Consider the following 23,045-nt stretch of genomic DNA (forward strand, 5'->3'; position numbering starts at 1 on the left):
TTTTTTTTTAATAACTTTTAATCATTTATAAAAAAAATACCTTTATTTTATTATAAGGTATCCTTAAATTCATTCTTGTTATTCTAAATCAGCTTTAAAGATTTCATGCAATTTATTACATACTCTATTTTTAAGTATATTATTAAATATTTTGTATTTTCTTTATTTTGATACATTTCAAATATTATCATTTTATTTATATACATGTTTGCTTATATACTTCTGCTGATTTTAGTGGAATTTTTTTTAATAAAAACAACAAAGTAAAGTAAAGTAAAGTAAATAAACACAAAATAAAAACAAGAGAAAATAAGTAGAATGTTAGCAAACTCCTCATGACATCAATTTTGTAAGGACAAACATTAATTTACCTACATTAAATTTAATTTATAAACGTAAAATTTCAAAAAAAAAAAAAAAAAGTTACTACAAGTGCTTAGCATAAAACTTGTTTGTGTATTTAGAAAAAACAATTGGTTGTGCCATGCATATATCAGTGGAGAGTAACCGGTTCTGGTAGCTCCTAGATGGCATGTAATGAATTTCCAACATATGTGGCATGCTGCAGGAAAAGGTTGACCAGCCAGGGTTTAAAACAACTAGGTAAATCAGATTCTATGCTTAGTATCCTTTCATGCATTCTCTACTTCCTTTATTATAACAGCAGTTTTTTTTTTTTTTTTTTGTTTCTTTTGGTTTTCTAAGCATGGATAGGGTGCACTGTGTGTACTGTGAGACACAGCCTATTCTAAAAGCAGTTTAGCATAAAATCTAGAAGACTACACTAGTTATGTATATATGCTTTTGTCAGGATAACAATACTAAACAGTTCAATACAAAGAACGTAGTAAAATGTGAAGGAACAGTTAGCCTTAGGATGAATCTGAACACTACATTGCATTGGATGTTCAAGATAAAATTTAAGTCTATAGAGGGAAGCATTACTTATTTGAGGTATAATAAAAGAGCTCGTCATTCTTTAATGAAGCCTTACATGCAAAATACTTTTGTTTCAAACATTTAAGCAATATACAAACTTGTATACTGTCTAAAATTTGTAAAGCTTGAGGATTTAGCCCTTAAAAGACTATTAGTTAAAACTTAATTACATATAAATTAAGATTTATCAGTAATTAAAATTAAATATAGAAAAATGTTCCTTGAAGCATACAGACACAGATATCTGTATACTTCAGGAAACTATGTCCATTCCCCAATTTTCTGTGAATAATATACAGAAAATAATACTGTTAGTAGCAAGATTTTTAGCCAATAATTTTTAGAATTAATTCATTCTAATGATTATCAGTAACATTTCATTTTTAGGTATTAAATTTGCTGTGTATCATCCAGAGAAGGAAAAATAGTTTTCTAAATGTTAATTTAATGAATGATTACAACATTATTTAATGAATGACTGATGAGTACAATGAACAATTGTACAGAGAAATAGAGTGGGCCAGTAAATCAGATTATCTTATAATGGGGGATTGTAACTTCCCACATACAAATGGACAGCAATAGATGTGTTGAAAAAGCAAGACCAAATTGTGTTCGATGCGTGGAGACAAGTATATAGACTGAAATTAATGGGTTGGTCACTCACACGCTAGCAAGATTTTTGTGGATTTATTGGAGGATTATGTTTTTTTTTTTGTTAGTTGTTGGCTTCTGTGGCCATAATGCAGCTCGCAAAGTTTTTGCATTTTACTCTAATCCAAGCCTGAGGCGGAATTCGAACCCACGACCTTTGGGTTGCCAGGCAGGCACTTTACCCACCTGGCTAGCCCGGGCCGGTCGGCAGGATTGTTTTCTACAGCAGTATGTTCAAGAGACAACCAAAGGGAGTAATACGCTTGATCTGATTATCAGCAGTGATTCTTCATGCATTAAAACTGTAGATAAAGGAACCACTAGGTGGCAGTGATCACAATGGGATTTACTTAAAGATGTAACTACCATCAGCGGAAAAGAGAAGCGTTTTTGCTTCAGTACAGTTGACTACAGTAGAATCAGACAGTTTTTAAATTCTATACAATGGGACCAACTGATGATGATATCAACAGCAAATTCTAAATGGGAAGAAATTCAAGGAAGTAATCTTGGAAGTTACTAGGCTTTTCATACCAACTATGAAATACTGTTCAAGGTTTAGGCCTATATGGATGTCAGATGAACTAATGACATGCGTGGCAGAGAAGAAAAATGCATGAAACCCATATAAATTATCACGAGAAACAGATGCCTATGATAGATATAAGATAGTCTGTAATCAAGTCACTAGCATTAGTAGAGACATTTGATGCAAGAAAGCAAGCTTTTGCAGCATCAGCCAAACAAAAAAAAAAAAAAAAATCACTTCCATTTCACCAATCTGTTCGTTTGATATACCTGTCAAGCTGAGCCTTAAACTTATTTAGGCTATCAACTTCCACGACAGGAGCAAGAGGAAGAATCCCATTGGCATTGAGCATGCTCAAACCATTCAAGGCTTTATACACCTCTATCAGAACACCTTGCTGGTGCCTAGTCTCCAGACACTGTACTTTGCAAAACTTAAGCCTTTCTTCATAAGAGCACCCCTTTGTTCCATTCACTAATCTTGTTGCCCTTCTCTGTACTTGTTCCAGCAGCTCTACATCCTTCTTGAAATGAGGCTTCCAGACCTGTATGCAGTACTCTAGGTGTGGCCTGACCATTGCTTTATACAAGGAAAATCACCTCCTTATCCCTGCTAGGAAAATTCCTATATATCATTGACAATACACCATGAGCTACTCTTGCAGCCTATCTGCACTGCTCACAGAACTTCATATCTGCCTGCACAACCAACCCAGGTCCCTTTCATTCTCTACCACTGTCAGTGTAGTACCACCGATTTGATATGTTGCTCTGGGTTTGCTGTTTCCCATATGTAGTACTTTACATTTGTCAATGTTAAACTTCATTTGCCACCTCTCAGCCCATCTGCTCAACCTTTCCAGATCCTATTGCAGCAGCATAGTGTCAGTGACAACCCTGCCAACCTTCGTATCGTCTGCAAACTTGGACATTAAGCTTGATATACCATCATCAATATCATTTATAAATACAGAAAACAATAATGGACCCAATACTGAACCCTGAGGGACTCCACTAATAACATTAGTCCACGATGAGCAGTGTCCATTGATTACCACGCTCTGTCTTCTCCCCCTCAACCGCCCCTTTATCCATAGCAGCAATTTGCCTCCAATGCCACAGTGCTCCAATTTGTGCAGCAGTCTTCCATGTGCAACAGTATCAAAAGCCTTTCTAAGATCTAAGTATATAATATCGAAGTTATTCCCTGCAACCAGTTCTTTTGTGACTGCATCATAGTATCCAATCAAATTGGTCAGACAAGACTTCCCCTTAACAAAACCATGCTGTGTCCGAGCTATAACTAAAGTCTTGTCTAGATGATCCTGCGGTGCTTCTTTAACCAGTGCCTCCATTAATTTTCCTGGAACAGAAGTTAACCTCACAGGTCTATAATTACTTGTGTCAGCCTTTGATCCTCCTTTGTGAATTGGGGTCACATCTGGACATCTCCAGTTTGTGGGTACCTCCCCCGAGTCTAAGGAAGCTCTCATAATTATGGCTAACGGTTTGCTTACTTCCTTTGCTGCCTCCTTTAATATAATTGGATAGATCCCATCCACCCCAGTTGCCTTTCTTGTGTTTATCTTCAACAATTTCTCCTCCACTTTACTCTCAGTTATTACAAGATTCTCTAGCTTACTGCCAGAGTTCAATACACCTCTGCCATTCCCCTTGCTGAATAACTCCTCATGTGTGAATGTCGATGCAAAATATTCATTTAGTTTGTTAGCTACCTGAGCAGGATCATCAACAGTTGACCCATCGATATCAAATGGACCAATCTGATTCATCCCCTTACTTCTAGAGTTTACATAAGTAAAGAACTCTGTGCTGTTTTTCTTTGCATCCTTTGCCAAAGATTTCTCGAAATCTGCTTCACCTGCCTAACCTCCTTTGTAACTTGGTTACAGATCAACTTGTATCTATCATAGGCTTCTGTGTAACGTGTCAATTTGTATCTATCCCATGCATTTTTCTTCTCTGCCATATGTCACATTAGTTCATCTGACAACCATTTAGGCCTAAACCTTGAACTATATTTCTTAGTTGGTATGTAAAGCCTAGTAGCTTCCAAGATAAGTTCTTTGAATGGTTCCCATTTTGAATTTGCTGTTGGTAACATCATCAGTTGGTCCCACTGTATAGAATTTAAATACTGTTTCAGTCCATCGTAGTCACCTTTACGAAAGCAATAACCCTTCCCTCTACGCCTAATGGTAGTTACCTCTTTGAGTAAATCCCACTTCAGCACACTGTGATCACTACCACCTAATGGTTCATTTATCTGCAGATTCTTAATGCATGAAGATTCACTACTGATAATCCAATCAAGAGTATTACTCCCTCTATTTGCCTCCCAAACATGCTGAGGTAGAAAACAATCATCCAATAAATCCCCAAAAGCCTTGCTAGTGTGTGAGTGACCAGCCCCCAAATTCCAGTCAATATCTGGGAAATTAAAATCCCCCCTTATAAGACACTCTGATTTACTGGCCCACTATTTCCCTGTACAGTTTCTTATTATACTCATCAGAGGCCTATAGCACACTCCTACTCTCAATTTTGATCTCCCAATGCTTATGTCACACCAAACCAAATCGACACTGCACTGTCCAGCGATGTCGACTGGCTTCACTTCCTTGGATTTTATGTGTTTCTTAACTAATAGCATAACCTCTCCTCCCTTTCCTATCCTGTCTTTTCTTTTTTGTATACGTTGTACTCCCCAAATTCCAGTTCTGCATTCCTTATATCTGTGTGACACTACATCTCTGATATCCCAACAATATCAGCCTTCGATGCTTTGAGCAATACCTTAAATTCATCAAATTTATTTACTAAACTCCTAGCATTGGTGTACACGCAAGTATACATGCACCTGTTTCTATTCTTAGCTACCCTAACACAACCCATGTGTTTACTTGTACCGCAATGACTCCCAGCATTCTGTGAAATAGCCTGCATCTTGTGATTCAGGCTTCTTCTCATTCCAATAGAAGCAGTGCAAGAATCTCTTTCACCTCTGCCAGTGGCTACTGTTAATCTATTAGTCTTTGTCTCCCCCCAAGCTAGCAGTAAATAAAACCTAATTTACAATCTAAAGCAGTAACTGTAGCATCATTTAAAGTGAGTCATCTTCTTGCAAAAAAATGCAAACCATTTTCTGATGGAATTCTAGAACAAAAGTGAAATTAAAAGTGCTCTTCAAGATTTGCAATCATCTTGAAATACTGTCGTGAGACATATCAAAAAATTAGTAAAAACATGAGTGAACAATTGCGTGTGCATATTACTGTGTGTCCTATTTTTTTTTTTTTTTTTTTCTTTTTACAACTGGATGAATCTACAGATGTCAGTGATACAGTTCAATTGCTCGTTTTTATTACTATAGTTTTCAATGATTCTGCCACTAGAGAACTGCTGAGTATGGTTTTGTTAAAAGAAAGAACTAGAAGTCCTGATATATATAACGCATTCAAAAATTTTATTGAAAAAATTAAATTACCACTATTTAAGCTTGTATCAATAACAACAGATGGAGCTAAAGCAATGATGGGGAATCTTAACGGATTCATCGCATTGTGCCAAAAGGATGATGAATTCCCATGTTTTGAGTTACCACTGCATCATCCACCAACAAGTGTTAGACAGCAAAAGAATAAATACTAAGTGTTATGGACACAGCTTTCAAAATCATGAATTTCATCAGACAACAATCTCTTCAAAGGAGACTTTTCAAATGCAACTCGGATCTGATATTACACACAGATGTGAGGTGGCTGATATTACACACAGATGTGAGGTGGCTGAGTCAGAGCCGTAAGTTTCTACAGAGATTTTGAAATTTGCTGAATGAAATTAAAAAATTTGTTGATCAAAGGAGCATTGGTTATCAGCAGCTACAAGATACGGAATGGTTGTGTGATCTGGCTTTTTTGGCAGATTTTAACAGTAAATTAAGTGATCTGAATTCGTAATTACAAGGAAAAAATAATAATGTGGGTGACATGATTCACAATATTTCTGCATATAAATATCAATTTTTGGCAATGACTAAGGATCCCAAAGGGAAAAAAATTCGATCAATTTGCAAATATGCAAGATCGTTTGCAAAAATATCCTGTTTTTCAATTTAATAGTGAGAAATATGTTTCTGAAATTTAAAAAGTTGTGGATGATTTTGAAACCAGATTCAGTGATTTTAAAACAATTAGCATTGGCAGATCATACAAGAAAGGAAGTTTATATAGCATCAGCCAAAAAAAAAAAAAAAAAAACACACATTCATACACACTCCCTTCTCATTTCACTCATCCACTAGTTCCAAATGATTGTGTATTTCTGCTTTGAATCTATTTAAGCTATCAACTTCTATAACGACAGATGGAAGTTTGTTTCAACAATAAACCACCCGCTGGCTAAAGGCAAACTTCCGCACATCTATCCTACAACTATCTTTCCTCAATTTGAATTTATGCCATCTCAGGCAATTAATCTAAGCAAGACGAAGAATCCCATCAGCACTTAGCATGCTCAAACCATTCAACATTCTTTACGGTTGGCCTTATCAAGTATATCCCCATTTTGAAAGCTTGGCAGATGACATGAACAGACAAACTTGTATAAATAGAATTCAAAATAATAATTTTGAATTCTATTTATACACCTCAATCAGATCACCTTGCAGGTGCCTAGTCTCTAGACACTGTAATTTGTGAACTTAAGCCTTTCTTCGTAAGAGCATCCCTTTGTACATTCACTAATCTTGTTGCCCCTCTCTGTACTCGTTCCAACAGCTCTACATCCTTCTTAAAATGAGGCCTCAAGACCTGTATACAGTACTCAAGGTGTGGCCTGACCATTGCCTTATACAAGTGGATAATCACCTCCTTATCCCTGCTAGAAAAATTCCTGTATAACACTAACAAGACACCATGAGCTACTCTTGCAGACCATCTGCACTGCTCAGAAAACTTCATATCTGCCTGCACAATTACCCCTAGGCCGTTTTCATTCTACAGCTGTCAGTGTAGTACCACACAGTTGATATGTTACTCTGGGGTTACTGCTTCCCATAAGCAGTACTTTACATTTGTCAACGTTAAACTTCAGTTGCCACCTCTCAGCCCATCTGCTTAATTTTTCTAGATCGTGTTGCATCAACATACTGTCATTAGTTTCCTTTATTAGACTAGACAAAGACAGTAGGAAATTTAAAATTCAGAAAGGAGTTTGACAAGGAGACAATATCTCGGAAGTTGTTGTTGTTATTTGTTTTTTAGGAGCATTAGCAACTAAGGCCATATTGCTCCGGGGATATGAGGTGGTCATTCCCTGACCTTTCCGCATCCTCCGTATTTGGTGGTCACTGGCAACCCCATTCTAATCAAGGAGCGTGTACTATGCACTGATGCCCCTGCCCACCAGGCTACGGAGGCACCTCCAAAGTGGAATGCATTTGCCTTCAGTTGCCATCTCTCAGCCCATCTGCTCTACTTTTCTAGATCCTGTTGCAGCAGTGTAGTGTCATTAGACTCCTTTATTAGACTAGACAAAGACAGTAGGAAATTTAAAATTCAGAAAGGAGTTCGACCAGGAGACACAATATCTCCAAAGTTCTTTACAGTTGCCCTTGAGGAAGCTTTCAAAAGATTAGACTGTCGCAGAAAGGAGTCAATGTGAACGGAGAGTACCTAAACCATTTAAGATTTGCAGATGACCTTGTGATCATAAGCCACGATCCCAAATTAGACAAAAATCTTAGTCAGTTATGCAGAGTTAGTAAGGATTTTGGACTAAAGATGAATATAGCTAAAACAAAAGTAATGAACAAGTATGCCACAGAAAGGGATACAATGATTGAAGGAGCAGTAATATAATTGAAAAGGAGCAGTAATATAATTGAGCAGTAATTGAAAAGGTAGAGTCATATACTTATCTGGGATAAGTCATTAGCTGTAATAATGATAAATGGCTGGAAGTCAAGAGAAGAATAAATTTTGGATGGATAGCATTCAGGAAATATAGTCTTCAGGGAACAGGATAGCATTCAGAAAACATACTGAAGAGCAATGTCCCAATTTGTCTGAAATGTAAAATAATGAACCAATGTATAATACCCGCCATGACTTATGGAAGGGTTTTTTTTTTTTTTTGGTAGTTGTTGGCACATCGGTTTCTGTGGCCATAATGCACCTCCCAAGGTTTTTGCAGTACTTTAATCCAAGTCCGAGGCGGGATTCGAACCCATGACCTTTGGGTTGCCAGGCGGGCACTTTACCCCCCTGGCTAGCCCAGTTGGCACTTATGGAAGTGAAACTTGGGCACTCACCAAAAGAATAGAAGAGAAGCTGAGAAACACACAGCGAAGACTGGAACGAATTATATTGGGAATCAGACTGTTAGATAAGAAGAGAAACACATGGCTTACGCAGCAAACTCAAGTAAAGGACATTCTTATAAAAACTAAAGAACTAAAATGGTTTTGGGCAGGACACATAGCTCGAAGACATGATGACAGATGGACTAAGAAAATAACAGAATGGTACCCAAGAGGATCTAAAAGAAAACCTGGAAGACAACGACGGAGATGGACAAATGAAATTCTGAGTTTGTGGGTAGTAAATGGTTGGCCATTGCACAAAACAGAAGGAACTGGAAGGTTGTTGGAGAGGCCTTCATCCTGCAGTGGATTGAAAATGGCTGATGATGATGACTGTCATTAGTGTCATTAACAACCCTGCCAACCTTCGTATCATCAGCAAACTTAGACATTAAGCCTGATATACCATCATCAATATCATTTATAAATACAGAAAACAACAATGGACCCAACATTGAACCCTGAGGGACTTCACTAATAATATTAGTCCACGAAGAGCAGTGCCCATTGATTACCACTCTCTGTCTTCTCCCAATCGACCTTTACTTTATCCATAGCAGCAATTTGCCTCCAATGCCACATTGCTCCAATTTGTGCAGCAGTCTTCCATGTGCAACAGTATCAAAAGTCTTTCTACAATCCAAATATATGATATCAAAATTATTCTTTGCATCCAATACCTTTGTGACTACATCATAGTACCCAATCAAATTGGTCACACAACACTTCCGCTTAACAAACCCATGCTGTGTCCGAGCTATAACTGAAGTCTTGTCTAGATGATCCTGCAATGCTTCTTTAACTTGTGCGTCCATTGATTTCCCTCAAACAGATGTTAAACTAACAGATTTGTAATTACCTGTGTCTCACTTTGATCCTTCTTTGTGGATTGGGGCCACATTTGCACATCTCCAATCCATGGGTACCTCCCCTGAGTCCCAAGAAGCTCTCATAATTATGGCAGGTGTTTGCTTACTTCCTTTACTGCCTCCTTTAATATAACTGGATAGATTCCATCCAACCCAGGTGCTTTTCTTATGTTTATCTTCAACAATTTTTCCTCCACTTTACTCACGGTTATCGCAAGATTATCTAGCTTACTGCCAGAGTTTAATACACCTCTGGCATTCCCCCCCCCACACCTGAATAACTCCTCATGTGTGAATGTAGATGCAAAATATTCATTTAGTTTGTTAGCTACGTGAACAGGATCATCAACAGTGGAACCATCGATATCAAGTGGACCAATCTGATTCATCCCCTACCTTCTAAAGTTTACATAAATAAAGAACTCTTTGCTGTTTTTCTTTGCATCCTTTGCCAAAGATTTCTCATAATCTGCCTTTACTTGCCTAAGCTCCTTTGTGACTTCGTTACAGACCAGTTTATACCTATCATAGGCTTCTGCGTCAACTGTTAATTTATATGTATCCCATGCATTTTTCGTCTCGGCCACATGGGTAATTAGTTCATCTGACATCCATTTAGGCATAAATATTGAACAATATTTCAATTCGAAAATTGTAGATCTCTTAAAGTACCATTTATAACTGACACAATATAATAGCGTAGCTTAATTTACTTTATTATGATACTCACCTTTTTATAATCTGCATTGATGTTGGAATAAATTGGATGATAATTTTAAATTTAAGTTAGCATGAATAAGTTAGGATTTAATAACAGAATTAATGTGCGCAAGGAAGTAGAAGTGCACGTCTTCGTCCTTGGTTGTCAATGTTGAAATTTGAAACGATTTTAGTTATACGGTTGGAAACAGAAGGCCAATAGCCATAACAAGTTGCTTTCGTTTTACACATCTTCAGTTGGCAATGGTAGAATGAGAGTAAACGCGTGTATTTAAGAAGACTAGGTTCCCGTGATGCTCCTGGATACACGTGGGAATCTCAGGTGCATGAGATTCCAGACCAGTGCTATGTTATAGGGTAGTTTGGAATTTAATACTTGGAGAGTGGAATGGCGGCGAAACCATTCTATAACTAGGACTTCGTATTGGAAAATTTTAAAACTGGATTTTAATTTGATAATAGGAATGGCTGAATCTACTAAGGGGGTGTGGTTGTGGGATTGAACATGTGTTGCTAATTCAGTATTGGACTGTCCCGTCCTAAAGCTATTGTAGTGGTAGTAAGCACGTGTGTTTGATGTTTTGGTAGAACCATATTTTGTGGTGGTGCTACCAATGTAGCAAGCGTTACAGTTATCTTGACATTTTATTAAGTAAATGATATTATTCATGTCACTAATGTGGTAATTTTGTGTATCTTTATATGAGTTGAATAATGAACCCAGTTTATTGTAAGATGAGAATGTAAGGACATCAGTACTATTGAATAAACGGCGGAATTGGTTGGCAAAATTACTATGGTAAGGGAGGATAATACGTGGATTATTATTGGACATGCGTTTGGTTGGGTTGTTGATATTATTTTGGACTGTGATAATAGTTTGTTTGATTAATTGAATAGGATATTTCCTAGATATGAATTTGCTTGTAAGATATTGTAGTTCATTATTAAGGTCATAATGTGTGGAACTGTATTTTATAGCATTGTAAATTTGATTATAAAGGACTGCTTTTTTTGTGTTGAGGGGGTGATGTGATTCAAAGTGTAAGTATTTGCCCGTGTGAGTATTTTTTCTGAAAATTCTTGTTCCTAGTTTTGTATTGCTTCTGTATATAGTGAGGTTTAGGAAATTAATTTGTCCCTTTCCTTCCAATTCCAGGGTATATTTTAATCTATTATGCATGGAATTAAATTAATGAAAAGATCATTTATTGTGGATTTGTGCTCTATTAAGAGGATATCGTCAGCGTATCATATAAATAATTTAATATCGGGGGGGGGGGGGGGGGTATGGTTGTAATATATGATTTTCTACGCAGGCTAGGTAAATTTCAGATGGGGGGGGGGGCTGAGATTCCTAATCCCATAGGTAGGCCGTAGGTTTCCTGGTAAATCTGATTAAGAAATCGGAAGTATCTGGCCTCTAATAGAAAGGTTGTAAGTTCTAGTTTTGTTGTCTGTTAAGAAATTACGTAAGTTTTGTAATGTGGACGGCAAATGTACATTAGTGTACAATGAGACTACATCAAAAGATGCTAGGATGTCATCATTGGTTATTGTGATAGAATTTATTTTTTCAAAGGTTTGAGAGGTATTGTTTAAATTTTTAAACAATACCTCTCAAACTGTTTGTTAAATTTAAATTGTTTTAAACAATTTAAATTGTTTTAAATTTCGAAAATCTGGTGAGTGGGGAGATAATTTTGACCAGGAAGGAAGATAAATTAATGAAAGCTGATTTGCTGAAGGATATTATGGGTCTTACTGGGTGATTGGGTTCATGGAGTTTGGTAATACCAAACATATGCTGTAGAATATTGTTACGGATACCAATCTGTTGAAGGGTGTATAAATTAATTTCATTGTTGGATCTTAATTTCCTTAAAATGATGTCAAGCTTATTTTTATGTTTGGAAATAGTATATGTGTTATCCAGTTTGTATGTATCTGAATCAGAGAGTATAGATTCCATTTTTTTCTATATATGTGCTTTTGTTTATTATTACTATGGAATCATCTTCAGCTTTCTGGATGATAATATTTGGATTGTTACATATTGTTTGTAAGTCCATTAACTGTTGTTTGTTTACATAGAGTTGGGGTTTGAATCTGGAGTTAAGAATTGAATTACTTTGGTGTATAATTCGCCATTTATCTGGATGGTTATCTAATTTGGTTTGTAGTTCTATTATACATTCTTTGTAGGGATATTTATTATCTTTAATAGCAAAGTTAAAACCGTAATCGAGGTTAGCGAGTTCAGTGGAAGAAAAAGGGTACGAAGAAATGTTTATAGTGGAAGATTTTGTGGCGGTGTGAGGTTTCTGTGTAAGGATCCCCCATTTTCTGTTGTGTCTGAGTTCGATGTCGTTAATGGCAGTTGCTATACGTATTTCATTATATGTCGTAAGGTCCACCCAAGATTGCGGTGTCATATTTCTTTTGAGGCTGAATCTTAATCGGTGTATTTAGGATAGTAGGTTATATTTTTTATTGTATCTCTTCTGTAATTCTTTTTGTAAAATTTTAATACAGGTTTGATGGATAATATATGGATATTTTTTACATGTATTTCTAGGAAATATGTGGGCAAATTTCGGGATAATATTATGAAAGAGGCATTTTTTTAAAAAATAAATATGAATTTTATTGGAAAAATATTTAATTAAAATTTTTGATAGTTGTGTTTCGGGATTTGACATGTTAAGGGGCATCAAGGAACGTAGGTTAAAAGGCGGAGCAGATGAAGGTGCATTTGTACCCTAATGTTCATTTGCTGTCCAGATTACAAAACTTACGTAATTTCTTAACAGACGACAAAACCTTATCGAATCGCAATTCCCTTTCAATTAAAATTTTCAATTATCACAGTCCAAAATAATATCAACAACCCACCCAAATGCATGTTTAATAAAACAATCCACGTATTATCCTCCTTTACCATAGTAATTTTGCCAACCAATTCCGCCGTTTATTCAAAAGTACTGATATCCTTACATTCTCATCTTACAATAAATTAGGTTCATTATTCAACTCATATAAAGATACACAAAATTACCACATTAGTGACATGAATAATATCATCTACTTAATAAAATGTCAAGATAACTGTAACGCTTGCTACATTGGTAGCACCACCACAAAATACGGTTCTACCAAAACATCAAACACACGTGCATACTACAACTACAATAGCTTTAGGACGGGACAGTCCAATACTGAATTAGCAACACATGTTCAATCCCACAACCACACCCCCTTAGTAGATTCAGCCATTCCTATTATCAAATTAAAATCCAGTTTTAAAATTTTCCAATATGAAGCCCTAGTTATAGAATGGTTTCGCCGCCATTCCACTCTCCAAGTATTAAATTCCAAACTACCCTATAACATAGCACCGGTCTAGAATCTCATGCACCTGAGATTCCTACGTGTATCCAGGAGCATCATGGGAACCTAGTCTTCTTAAATACACGCGTTTACTCTCATTCTACCATTGCCAACTGAAGATGTGTAAAATGAAAGCCACTTGTTATGGCTATTGGCCTTCTGTTTCCAACCGTATAACTAAAATCGTTTCAAATTTCAACATTGACAACCAAGGACGAAGACGTGCACTTCTACTTCCTTGCGAACATTTTAATTCTGTTTTTAAATCCTAACTTATTCATGCTAATTTAAATTTAAATTTATCATCCAATTTATTCCAGCATCATTGCAGATTATAAAAAGGTGAGTATCATAATAAATTAAATTAAGCTACGCTATTATATTGTGAACAATATTTCTTAATTGGTACGAAAAGCCTAGTAGCTTCCAAGATTAATTCTTTGAATGCTTCCCATTTTAAATTTGCTGTGGGTAAAATCATCAGTGGGTACCACCGCGTAGAATTTAAATACTGTCTCAGACCACCATAGTCATCTTTACAAAAGCAAAAACCCTTCCCTTTACCCTTAATGGTAGTTACCTCATTGAATAAATCCCACTTCAGCACACTGTGATCACTGCCATCTAGTGGTTGCTTTATCTGCAGATTCTTAATGCATAAAGAATCACTACTGATAAAGAGATCAAGAGTATTACTCCCTCTAGTTGCCTCCCGAACATGCTAATGTACAAAACAATCATCCAATAAATCCACAAAAGCCTTGCTAGTGTGTGAGTGACCAACTCACAAATTCCAGTCAATCGCTGGGAAATTAAAATCCCCCATTATAAGACACTGATTTATTGGCCCACTATTTCTCTGCACAATTGATCATTATACTCCTCAGATTCATTAGGCCTATAACACACACACACACCAGCTCTCATTTTTCCTTTCCAAGTGCTTATGTCACAACAAACAAACAGACTCAATGTTGTGTTGTCCACCAACATCATATGGATGCACTTTCTTACATTCCATGGGTCCAACATATTTCTTATCCATTTAATGTCATCTTAGATACAAAACAAACTGCAGAAAAATTCACTAAGATTTTTCACACAGAGAAAATATTATTTGAAAATGAAATTATTACATTACGAAACAATATCTTCCTAAAAGCCAGATCATCAGAAAAAGACTTTTGGAAATATGTTGGCTGAGAAAAGTACCCAAATGTAAAAAAAATGCAGTTAACTTGTAAATTCCTGTTTTGGTTCCACTTATCTATGTGAATCGTCCTTTTTGTATTTGAAACAAACAAGAAAGAAGAAGAATCACTTTACTCGTATGGACTCATACAGAAGATTCTTCATGGTTGGCCTTATCACGGTATATCCCCATTTTGAAAGCTTGGCAGATGACATGAACACACAAACTTCACATAAATTAAAATTTTAAATACGTATGAATTTAAAATAAGAATTTTGAATTGTATTTAACTTTAAAATTTATAAACAGCATTTTTCAATATATGTTGATTAACTGTGCAATAAAAATGAAATCAGACTGGTCCACTTCACATTGACAGATCAAGTACTGATGAACCTACTGAGGTAGCTGACAAACTAAATGAATATTTTGCATCTACATTCACACATGAGGAATGTCCGTAGGGAATTGAAGGCCACAAGCTTATCAATCTCTGGCAGGCAGCTAAATGATTTTGTAATAACTAAGAGCATAGTGGAGGAGAAATTGTTGAAGTTAAACATAAGAAAAGCAATTTGGGTTGATGGGATCTATCTAGTTATATTAAAGGATGCGGCAAAGGAAGTAAGCAAACCCTTAGCCATAATTATGAGAACATCCTTGGAGTCCGGGGAGGTACCTACCTACAGATTGTAGATGTGCAAATGTAGCTCCAATTCACAAAGGGGGACACGAATAATTACAGACCTGTTAGTTTAACTTCTGTTCCAGGGAAAATAATGGAGATGTTGGTTAAAGAAGGAATGCAGAATTATCTAGACAAGACTGCATTTATAGTTCAGACACAGCATGGGTTTGTTCAAGTGAAGTCCTCTCTGACAAACGTGACTGGACACTATGATGTGGTCACAAAGGAACTGGATGCAAAAATTAATTTTGATATCATATACTTGGATTTTAGGAAAGCTGTTGCTACTGTAGCGCATGGAAAACTACTGTACAAATTGGAGTGGAATGGCATTAAGGGCAAGTTGCTACAATGGATAAAACTATGTTTGAGTGGGAGAAGACAGAGAGTGGTTATCAATAAACACTGCTCTTGATGAACTAATATTATTAGTGGAGATCCCCAGGATTTGGTGTTGTTTTCTGTATTTATCAATGATATTGATGAAGGTATATCAATGTTAATGTCTAAGTTTGTAGACAATATGTGCAACAGGATCTGAAAACGTTGAGCAGATGTGCTGAGACATGGCAACTGAAGTTTAACATTGACAAATGTAAAGTACTGCTTTTGGGTAACAGTAACCCCAGAGTAACATATAAACTGGGTGACACTACACTCAGGGTAGTGGAGAATGAGAAGGAGCTAGTAGTAATTGTGCAGTCAGATATGAAGTTTTTTAGCAGTGCAGAGAGCCTGTAAGAGTAGCTCATGGCGTCTTGTCAATGATATACAGGAATTTTGCTAGCAGGGATAAGGTGGTGAATGTCCCATTTTATTAGGCAATGGTGAGGCCACACCTTGAGTACTGCATACAGGTCTGGATGCCTCATTTTAGGAAGGATGTAGAGCTGCTGGAATGAGTACAGAGAAGGGCAACGAGATTGGTGAGTGGAACAAATTGTTGATTTTACCAAAAAAGGATTAAGTTCTGCAAATTACAGCATCTGGAGACTAGGCACCTGCGAGGTGATCTAAGTGCTGTGCATAAAACTTGAATGGTTTGAGCAAGCTCAGTGCTGATGGAATTCTTCTTCTTTCTCAGATTACTCATTGAAGGGAAATAAATTCAAATTGAGGAAAGACAATTGTAGAATAGATGTGCAGAAATTTACCTTTAGCCAGTGGGTTTTTGATAGTTGGAACAAACTTCCATCTGTTATAGTGGAGGTAAACAACTTAAATAAGTTCAAGGCAGAACTAGACTCTTTTTTTTTTTTTTGGTAATTGTTGGTGCATCGGCTTCTGTGCCCATAGTGCACCTCCCAAGGTTTTTGCAATACTTTGATCCAAGCCCGAGGCGGGATTCGAACCTGCGACCTTTGGGTTGCTATAGGCAGGCATTTTACCCACCCGGCTAGCCCGGTCGGCTTTTAAGGGCACAAAAGGTGATATAGTTGTACACGTTGCCACTAATGATATTAAGAGTAGGAGACCAGCAGAATTACTTAACAAGTACAGGTCACTGTTGAAAAAAAGCCGTGAAGCAGGGTTGAATTTGAAAGTGTCTGCAATTCTGCCCAGACACGATAGGGGGGAGTATATGATGAGAGCCTTGTCGATCAACTCGGCCCTGGAAAGATTGTGCAAGGCTCAACGGGTAGACTTTTTCAGCCTGGACTGCACTTGTTAACAGGAGAGATTGCTTCTACAGGGATGGGATACACTTAAATACAAAGGGTGCAAGAATATTTGCTGATGCTATCGAGGCAGTGTTAGGTGGGTCAGAAAACTGCTAGCTTGGGGGGAGACAAAGACCAATAGATTAACAGTAGCCACTAGCAGAGGTGAAAGAGATTCTTGCACTGATTCTATTGGAATGAGCAGAATGGGTTGTGTTAGGGTAGCTAAGAATAGAAACAGGTGCATGTATACTTGCGTGAACACCAATGCTAGGAGTTTAGTAAATAAATTTGATGAATTTGAAGTATTGCTCAAAACATCAAAGGCAGATATTGTTGGGATATCAGAGACGTGGTGTCACACAGATATAAGGAATGCAGAACTGGAATTTGTGGAGTACAATGTCTACAGAAAGGATAGACAGGATAGGAAGGGAGGAGGGGTTATGCTATTAGTTAAAAAACACATAACATCCAAGGAAGTGAAGCCAGTCGACATCGATGGACAGGGCAGTGTCGAGTCAGTTTGGTGTGACATAAGCATAGGTAAATCAAAATTGAGAGTAGGAGAGTGCTTTGGCCTAATGACTCTGATGAGTATAATAAGATACTGTACAGGGAAATAGAATGGGCCAGTAAATCAGAGAGTGTTATAATGGGGGATTTTAATTTCCCAGATATTGACTGGAATTTGTGGGTTGGTCACTCACACACTAGCAAGGCTTTTGTGGATTTATTGGATGATTGTTTTCTACACCAGCATGTTCGGGAGGCAACTAGAGGGAGTAATACTCTTGATCTGATTATCAGTAGTGATTCTTCATGCATTAAGAATCTGCAGATAAAGGAACCACTAGGTGGTAGTGATCACAGTGTTCTGAAGTGGGATTTACTCAAGGAGGTAACTACTATCAGAGGTAAAGGGAAGGGTTTTTGCTTTCGTAAAGGCGACTATGATGGTCTGAGACAGTATTTAAATTCTATACAGTGGGACCAACTGATGATGTTACCAACAGCAAATTCAAAATGGGAAGCATTCAATGAACTAATCTTGGAAGCTACCAGGCTTTACATACCAACCAAGAAATATTGCTCAAGGTTCAGGCCTAAATGGTTGTCAGATGAACTAATGAGACATATGGCAGAGAAGAAAAATGCATGGGATACATACAAATTAATGGGTGACATGAAAGCCTATGATAGATATAAGTTGGTCTGTAACCAAGTCACAAAGGACATTAGGCAGGCAAAGGCAGATTATGAGAAATCCTTGGCAAAGGATGCAAAGAAAAACAGGAAAGAGTTCTTTACCTATTTAAACTCAAGAAGTAAAGGGATGAATCAGATTAGTCCACTGGATGTTGATGGTTCAACAGTTGAGGATCCTGCTCAGGTGGCTAACAATCTAAACAAGTATTTTACATCTACATTCACACATGAGGATGTTATTCAGGAAGGGGAATGTCGTAAGTGAAGTAAACATTGGCAGTGAGCTAGATGATTTTCTAATAACTGAGAGGAAAGTGGAGGAGAAATTGTTGAGGATAAACATAAAAAAGGCACCCGGGGTGGATGGGATCTATCCAGTTATATTAAAGGAGGCAGCAAAGGAAGTAAGCAAACCCCTACCCATAATTATGAGAGCTTCTTTGGACTCAGGGGAGGTACCCATAAACTGGAGATGTGCAAATGTAACCCCAATTCACAAAGGAGGATCAAAGGCTGACACAAGTAATTATAGAGCTGTTAGTTTAACTTCGGTTCCAGGAAAATTAATAGGGACACTGGTTAAAGAAGCACTGCAGGATCATTTGGACAAGAATTCAGTTATAGCTCAGACACAGCACGGTTTTGTTAAGGGCAGGTCTTGTCTGACCAATTTGATTGGATACTATGATGTAGTCACAAAAGAACTGGATGCAGGGAATAACTTTGATATTATATATTTGGATCTTAGAAAGGCTTTTGATACTGTTGCGCATGGAAATCTGCTGCACAAATTGGAGCAGTGTGGCATTGGAGGCAAATTGCTGCTATGGATAAAGGGATGGTTGAGTGGCAGAAGACAGAGAGTGGTAATCAATGGACACCGCTCAACATGGACTAATGTTATTAGTGGAGTTCCTCAGGGTTTAGTGTTGGGTCCATTGTTGTTTTCTGTATTTATAAATGATATTGATGATGGTATATCAAGCTTAATGTCCAAGTTTGCAGACGATACAAAGGTTGGCAGGGTTGTTAAGGACACTACTGATGCTATGCTGCTGCAACAGGATCTGGAAAGGTTGAGGAGATGGGCTGAGAGATGGCAAATGAAGTTTAACATTGACAAATGTAAAGTACTACATATGGGAAACAGTAACCCCAGATCAATGTATCAACTCTGTGGTACTACGCTGACAGTGGTAGAGAATGAAAAGGAACTGGGGGTAATTGTGCAGGCAGATATGAAGTTCTCTGAGCAGTGCAGACGAGCTGCAAGAGTAGTTCATGGTGTCTTGTCAATGATATACAGGAATTTTTCTAGCAGGGATAGGGATGTGATTATTCCCTTGTATAAGGCATTGGTCAGACCACACCTTGAGTACTGTATACAGGTCTGGAGGCCTCATTTCAAGAAGGATGTAGAGCTGCTGGAACGAGTACAGAGAAGGGCGACAAGATTAGTGAATGGAACAAAGGGTTGCTCTTACGAAGAAAGGCCTAAGTTTTGCAAATTACAGAGTCTGGAGACTAGGCATCGGCGAGGTGATCTTATAGAGGTGTATAAGGCTTTGAATGGCTTGAGCATGCTCAATGCCGATGGGATTCTTCCCCTTGCTCAGAATAATCACCTGAGAGGGCATAAATTCAAATTGAGGAAGGACGGATGTCGGATAGATGTGCGGAAATTTGCCTTTAGCCAGCGGGCAGCGAACGGCGGGGTGAAATGGGAGTAGTGGTTGTGTTTTTTTTTTTTTTTTTTTTTTTTGGCTGATGCTGAATAAGCTTGCTTTCTTGCATCATATGCCTCTACTAATGCTAATGCTAACTTTTGGAGTGAATGGATGAGTGAAGTGGGAAGGGTTTTATTGTATTTTATTTTATTTATTTTTTTTTATTTTTTATTATTTTTTTTTTTTTCTGATGCTATATAAGCTTGCTCTTTCTTGAATCATATGCCTCTACTAATGCTAATGCTAAATAAACTTACTCTTATTATGAACATCAAATGCAGAGTAATGTGCTTTATTCTTGCATACTAAATAGGTTGATAATTCCACTTTTATAAGCAATTTTTTTTTAAAAAGAACTATGCATTATATTTAGCTATAGTTCATAGCTTTTCAAGCTGATAAAGCTAATAGTAAGGAATATGCTCATGGCTACAGTTAAACTATTTCTTAGTCCATCAGAAGATTAGGAGATTAATTCAGTAAATAATGCAAGAAGTTCATCTAAATTTCAAGAGAAATTTCTATACTAGAAAATACAGTTACATTCATTTATATTACCTTCAAAGGTGAAGAGTGCAAAAACACACAAGATTCTCATATGGGTCAACAGCTGATACATGTATTTCATATGTTCCTTCCTGAAGCATTTATGCTCTAAGATAAATACAGAAAAATTATGCATAAAGAAAAAGAAAAAAAGAAAAAATTTTCCCTTAATTTTCTTCTATAAGCAGGAGTGAAAAAAAAAACAATTTCTATTTATACTCCAGGAAAGCAATGTAGGACGAGAGGAGTCTACAACTGCAGCAATTATATATTACAAGGGAATATATAAATATTTTAATATCACGTAGAATCAAATATACTTCAAGCAAATCTCACTACTGGTATGCCATTAACTTTGCTATGGACAGCTTTTCTATGCACTGTTAAACACACAATGCTACATTTTAGTTTTATCATGTTCTACATAATTAGAAATCATTTTTTTTTATCCCAATAATTGAAATTTTCAAGGAACAAATAAAAAAAAAAAAAAAAAAAGTATCTGAACACTTACAGGCTTACAATCTTCTGGCCAAGTTTGTAACTTTGTTCTAGGATATATATATTTAAACCATGTAATAGCTTCATCAACTTGTTTTCCACCTTCTTCAGGCTGCACTTTTATTAGGTCTCTAGGAGTGTGAGTGGGAAAAAGGCACCATCTAATATAATAATGGAAAATAAAAAATAATCATGAAAAAAAAAAAAAAAAACAGATTGCAAATTGCACATTTTGTATGAGTAGAAAACAGCAGAATATAATGTAAGCTATTTTCTGCTATTTTCAGTTTATGTAGAATGTACGGTCTATCTAGATCTGACAATTTTCTGTTTAATAAAACCAATTACAGACAGTCCCCGTATAACATGGTTTTGCTCTAACACGATTGATAAATTGTGCAAACCTGGCACTTTTATAACATGGTTTCACTCTAAAAAGGCTAGAAAATTGTGGCAAACCTCGCATAACACAACATTTTTGAGTTTTTGTGAGGATGAAACCATGCTGTTATGTTAGATGTAATTTTTCAACATTTCCATTCTTTGTGAATCTTTGACTCGCTAGTCGTTATGCAAAAAAAAATTATTGGGAAATCCCCATGTTTTATTTTGTTGAAAAATCTCCGTATTAGATTCTGTGCTATTGAACTTGTGCTTGTACTATTGAATTGGTGCTTGAAACCATAAAAAACTGACTTTGAAATGTGCAATTCATGACTTTTAAAGTTTTTGTAACGTTATTTTGGTTTTTATTTCATAGTTTATAAATTTTTCCGGGTATGTATCACTAAACTTTGTTCTTAAAAACCATATTGGAATAAATCCTTCGTTGTGAATTAAATTCAAGTCCTATAAATTAGGCCTAAGGAAAGTAAAAAAGCACCACTCAAAAGAAACTTTATTTTGTAAAATAAAAGATGCAAATTTTGGATAGTTGTAAAAACATGGGGAAAAGGTATCATACATTGCAAAAAGTTCAAATTTTAAATGAAGCAACAATCTGGACAACAAAGAATTTGAGCAGAAAAATTAGAACCTCTCTTGCTACAGGATCTTTCATTTCGCAAATATGACAGCTCGTCCATGACCGCCAATAACTGAGAAAATGGAAGAAGCATTCAGTATTTGGATTGACGATAACAGTAAATGAAATTAAACAAAAAGCACTAAAAATTTATAACCATTTAAAAGAAAATGGAAAATCTTTAGTTAATCCAGAGTTTGTTGCCAGTAAAGGTTGGATTGAGCAATTTAAAAACTTCCCATTATATAACATAATGAATTCAAGGGGAAAGTGCATCGGCCGATGCACTTTCCCCTCGAGGAAATTTTGAATTTCCGCAAGTGGAAAATTCAAAAATTTAGACAATAAGCCTTCATTGGTGTTATTTCAGAAAATCAAAAACAACTGTGGTCCCAATACTGATCCTTGGGTAACCGCACTTCTTACATTAACCCAATCTGGGGAATAACCATTTAGGAATTTCAAAAAATTATTGAAGAGCACGGATACACACCACATCAAGTTTTCAGGTCTTTGGTGGAAAAAAATGCTCAACAGAACATTTATTTCAAATAACGAGAAAACTGCACTGGGTTTTAAGGCATCAAAAGATTGTGTAATGTTACTTATGTGCAGTAACGGTTTTATCATGTAATCAGGTGATTACACGATGAAACCTATGCTAATTTTTAGATCCTCTAACCGTCGTGCAATGAAAGGTGTAAATAGAAACGTGTTACCAGTATATTGGAAAGCAAATAAAAAAGCTTGGGTAACTGCCAATTTATTTTTAAAGAATGGTTTTAAATTGTTTTGTGACAGCTATGAAAACTATTTAAAGCAGAAAAATCTATATTTCAAAGTTTTATTACTATTGGATTATTGGATCATAATCCAATAAATTATCCAATGATAAAGACCTTCCAGACAAATGCACAACAGGCCAGAGCGGTGGCCGACCAGGTCAGAGTAAAAGCAGAGGAGGAAAATGGAGACATTATACTACTCCAGGAGCCATATGTACATAAAAAGC

The 23,045-nt window shown here is 36.5% G+C and overlaps 1 protein-coding gene across 2 annotated transcripts in view; it reads right to left on the minus strand.

Moving 5' to 3' along the window:
* Positions 1-23,045, minus strand: part of JMJD6 (Bifunctional arginine demethylase and lysyl-hydroxylase PSR) — a 442,994-nt gene that overhangs the window by 194,339 nt on the left and 225,610 nt on the right. For both annotated transcript variants that reach the window (XM_090386671.1, XM_090386670.1), the window contains exon 5: positions 21,023-21,170. In XM_090386671.1, the coding sequence (XP_090242797.1) occupies positions 21,023-21,170 (148 nt within the window). The remainder of the gene's footprint in view (positions 1-21,022; positions 21,171-23,045) is intronic.

This window comes from Mastigoproctus giganteus, chromosome 12, assembly GCF_048544385.1.
Source record: "Mastigoproctus giganteus isolate SK-2022 chromosome 12, ASM4854438v1, whole genome shotgun sequence".
In the NCBI taxonomy this organism is placed as follows: Eukaryota; Metazoa; Arthropoda; class Arachnida; order Uropygi; family Thelyphonidae; genus Mastigoproctus; species Mastigoproctus giganteus.